This window comes from Hyalella azteca, unplaced genomic scaffold (genome assembly GCF_000764305.2).
Source record: "Hyalella azteca isolate HAZT.00-mixed unplaced genomic scaffold, Hazt_2.0.2 contig10325, whole genome shotgun sequence".
In the NCBI taxonomy this organism is placed as follows: Eukaryota; Metazoa; Arthropoda; class Malacostraca; order Amphipoda; family Hyalellidae; genus Hyalella; species Hyalella azteca.
This window is the reverse complement of record NW_025940369.1, coordinates 62,017-66,857: the sequence shown is the minus strand read 5'-3', so window position 1 is coordinate 66,857 and position 4,841 is coordinate 62,017. Positions and strand designations below refer to the sequence as shown.

The following is a 4,841-nucleotide window of genomic DNA, read 5'->3' as shown; positions in this document are numbered from 1 at the left end:
CCTGACTTACCTGGATGTCCCCTGACTCACCTGACGCCCCCCTGACTCACCTGACTCACCCCTGACTCACCTGACGCCCCCCTGACTCACCTGCTGACCCACTTTGCAGCTGCGTGACCAGGCGAGCGAGCAGCGGCGGGAGCGGCAGGGCGACGCAGAGAAGCTGCGCCGTCTCGCGCAGCAGCTGGAGACGCTGCGGCAGGAGAAGGAACGCTGCACCCTGCGCATACATGCGCTCGAGCAGCAGGTGGTGTAGCTGGTGTAGCTGCTGCAGGTGGTGTAGCGGCGGCAGGTAGCGTAACCAAACACTCAAACTAATATCCAGAAATCTCGACACTGAATTGGTGCAACGTCATTTTTTATCTTATCTATGTATATACTTTAAATAGCAATTCCATAGTAAAGGGATCATAAATTCACATAATAACTACGGAGATGTGAACAATAATTGAGCATGCCGTCTTACATAATTCAGACGTTATGGTAACGGGCGTAAGTGCCATTCAAGAAACGTTAATGAAAGGATGGTGCGCTGAGCATATATGAGCCCTTTCAAATGAGCCTTTTTTGTATATGATGAGCCTTTATGTATATGAGCCTTTTTTGTATATGAGCCCTTTTCTCTCTTTTCGTTTTCATGAAATCCTCGTCGAGACCTGGTGGTTTAGTTTAACTCATAACTTTTTCACTCGAAATCATTCATTTATTTTTGAGGTAATAAAGCACATTAATTACGATGTAGATTTCCTTCAGAATTATCTAATTGTAATCACGGTGCGTCTCTTTGAGCGATTGGTAGTCTTATTGATTAATAAATTTCAATTGAGATTGACTGGTAGATTTCAGCAACGATTGCCTGGTGGATTTCAGTCAATCCTGTTTTATTTCGGTCACGATTGCCTGTTATATTTCGGTCACGATTGCCTGTTGTATTTCGATCACGATTGCCTGTTATATTTCGGTCACGATTGCCTGTTGTATTTCGGTCACGATTGCCTGTTGTATTTCGATCACGATTGCCTGTTATATTTCGGTCACGATTNCAGAGTGTCCACCTCAGCTCTGGACGCCGAGATACAGGTACCCCAGAGTGTCCACCTCAGCTCTGGACGCTGAGATACAAGTACCCCAGAGTGTCCACCTCAGCTCTGGACGCCGAGATACAGTCAGAGTGCCCGACGTACAGGCACGTCAGAGTGCCCGACGTACAGGCACGTCAGAGTGCCCGACGTACAGGCACGTCAGAGTGCCCGACGTACAGGCACGTCAGAGTGCCCAACGTACAGGTACGTCTGAGTACGTTACAGTTTTTACAGTTACAGTTTTACGTTACAGTTGCACGCCCGTCCTAACGTCTCCTCCTCCGCAGAACTTGTCGGGCCTCTCGGTGTCGCCTGGGGACGGCCGCTCCAGCCGCCGCTACGGCTCCGTGTCGCCGCGGCGACGCAGGGGCGACACCGGCGCCAAGAAGAGCCTCGCCTTCTCTTAGATCTGGCGGTGACCTCTGAACCTCTGAGTTTTCTGAACCCGTGGATCTTCTTAACCCGTTGGGTCTCCTGAACCCATAGGGTCTTCTGAACCCGTTGGGTCTTCTGAACCCGTTGGGTCTTCTGAACCCGTAGGGTCTTCTGAACCCGTTGGGTCTTCTTAACCCGTAGGGTCTTCTGAACCCGTTGGTTCTTCTGAACCCATAGGGTCGTCTGAACCCGTTGGGTCTTCTGAACCCATAGGGTCTTCAGAACCCGTAGGGTCTTCTGAACCCGTTGGGTGTGATGAACCCTCGGAATCTTTGGTATCCCTAGTGTTTTCTGAATCCTCAAGGTCTCTTTAGCTGTCAGGGCCCTCCTAATCTTTACAGTCCTTTGTCTCCCAATGATTCTCTCTGCACCCAAATGCTTTCTGCGGAACCTTAGTGGTTCTATCTGAATCTCAGTGTTTCTTTCCGGACCTCACGGCTACTCCCTGAATTTTAGTGGTAAACTTTGAACCAATGTGATTCTCTGAAGAAATTAGTTTTCTTTCTGAATCCTAGTGGTATTTCCGATAGAAGTGGCCCACTCTGGTTCGGAATGGCCCACTCTGGTTCGGGGTGGCCCACTCTGGTTCGGGGTGGCCCACTCTGGTTCGGGGTGGCCCACTCTGGTTCAGGGTGGCCCACTCTGGTTCGAGGTGGCACACTCTGGTTCGGGGTGGCACACTCTGGTTCAGGGTGGCCCACTCTGGTTCGGGGTGGCACACTCTGTTTCGGGGTGGCCCACTCTGTTTCGGGGTGGCCCACTCTCATCTCTTTATGAAAGCTCCTTCTCTTGCCTGAACAATTCCCCCACAACCGCCGCAGCCACGGGAGACAAAACTACAATTTGAGGCGCGGCGGTCGTGGCGCGCCTCGTCTCACATGAAGCGAGCGTCTGAGCGTGAAGTGACCAGAGACGCATCGCACCAACGCCTTGAATGACGCACATTTTTCACTGTCCTGACTTTTATATACGAGTTTAGAAATTTGTTGAACGAATCATCGTTTTTGGCGTCACGCTGAAGCCTATTGGTCACAAGTGGGAAAATTTTATGGATTTAAATGAAATTAGATTTGCAATTGAATAATTTTGAATCCGCTTTCATAATCTTGGCCGCCTAAATGGATTACTTTATTATCGTTGCTGCGTATTTATTTGACAGTTGAGGTTGTAATAACGCTGTTCAAAGTTGAAAAGTTTGTAACACGTATTATGTTTTAAATTGTATGTGTGCGTTAATAGCAATTTAGTTAATTATAGGTGAAAATAATTTAATTGTAGTGTCGAAACCTGACAATTCAACCTCATTTTATCTTTTATGTATGGCAATATTGTATGTCTAAGCCCAAATATTTACATGGCTGAATTTGTGCGCAATAAAACTACGCATTTGATCTTCGTTATGAGAATTTTTTCAGACTTGAGTTGCCCTACACACAATGCGGATCAATTGGTTTACAATAAGTATGCGTTTAAACCATTTCAGTCTGTTATAAAATCACTCGATTGCTTAAATCGCGAATTGATCAAGAATTTAAAAGTAAAGAAAACAGCCAAAAAAATTCACCATTTCTTAAAAATAAAAACGTTTCGGAGTCCAGCTATATCCTAAATTTCAGTCTGGCATTACTGAATTACTTCCTACATCGGAGCTAACTTCTAGCGTCCACATCAATTTTATTTTATTATAATTGATCAGTAATAAAAAGGGCGCCATAACACGACGCCTCAAAGTGACCAAAAGTCTTCAGCGTGCGAAGAATATCTAATTACTCGAGCATTTGTGAATGATCTCATATCTTATAAGACGTATCTGAAGCTGCCGTTGATATTAGTTAGAAGAAAGTCGTTGATTTGAAGGTAAAATGCGCTCTATTCGTGACTGATTTCTTCAACATTGTGAGCTCGCTGATTTGAAAGAAAATTCACTATTGATGATGAATTTGAAATTGTGAATTCGTTTATCTAGGCGCTTAGAATGGATTTCGTTATATGACTTCGTATTGAATCCCCCAATATTATTTTAAGTAAATATTGCACTACCTCCAGCAGTGTGGCCTAATGTGCTTGTTATTTTATTATTATTTTTTTTAAACACAAGAACAAAGTTTCTAATTTGTAATCTAATGAGCTTGCAAATGTTTATTTGACGGAAATACGACTTTAGTAATGTAATTTTTTCATTATCACGAATTTATTTCTGAAAGATACTTCATACAAATTTCATCATTGAAGATTATTCACAATTTAGACGCGAATAGTGCTGTTCATTTTACCCTCAATTCAATAGTTTAGCTTTTTAGAATTGACGAAGTTGGTGAAATAGTTATTAAGAATTGTGCAGCTTCTGTGTTGTATGTGTATGCACATTCTACCTTAGCCGTCCTATTGCGTGCCTTTCAATGATCACCGTTTGTAATTTCCTCTCAATTATAACGTTGTTCAATTTCAGCTTATAATTACTACTAGCTTGCGATTCTAACATGCGTTGATAAATAGCTACTCGAACTAAATATCTTATTCAAGTTTTAATCAATTAATTTTCCAATCAATTATCAATAATAAATTATTTTTAATTAATAAATTTAATTTAATTTTGCATTGCATAAATTTTAATCATATTGCCTATAATCTATCGATCTTTCTTGGGTCTGAAAATACTATAAGTTCTTCCAAAAACGTCATAGAAAAACGAACGTTCCGTGTTAACAAAAATGCTTACAAGTTTTCTGGGGCTTTGTAATCAAAATTTTATCTTTGTTGGCAATCCAAAATCTATCGAATTTAATCTTGATTATTACTGGTCAATTAAGAAATTTCAGATTATAAAAAGTTGTAACGAAATACTTGTGTTATCAAAACGGTTTTTGGTAAGAATCTTTGTCGTCTCATTCGCATTTGATGTAAACATTTCTCTGTCGCACAATTTATCTGTACATTTTTTAAAACGGAAATCTACGCACACGGCAGTCTTTTGATCCTCAGATCGACGAAATTGTTACATTTTTCCAAGTATTTTGTGACAAAATTATATTTAAAGTAATTCGCTCTCTGGAATGATGTAACCAAATTAAACAAACGATATAACAAAATCTATCATTGTGGTTGAATCGTCCTTATTTAAAATCAACGTACTGAAAAGACTGCCGTGTTTTGTGGCGTCTCCTCTACCATGTTCATTTAGACAAGAATTTATTGTATCCAAGCCAAGAATGATTGCCTTCGAATGGCATGTCTCGGTCACAGCAAATTTCTCATGGTAGATCCTCATTTATTATTAATTTAAATTCTGATGAGCATATTTTACTGTCTTTTAGGATGACACAG

General features: G+C 41.7%; 1 protein-coding gene across 1 annotated transcript in view; it reads left to right on the top strand.

Annotated features, from left to right (window-relative positions):
* Positions 1 to 256, top strand: part of LOC108680405 (rootletin) — a 21,942-nt gene extending 21,686 nt beyond the window's left edge. Inside the window, exon 17 of the mRNA XM_047882382.1 lies at positions 110 to 256. Coding sequence (XP_047738338.1) covers positions 110 to 256 — 147 coding nt within the window. The remainder of the gene's footprint in view (positions 1 to 109) is intronic.
* Positions 257 to 4,841: the final 4,585 nt, after the last annotated feature.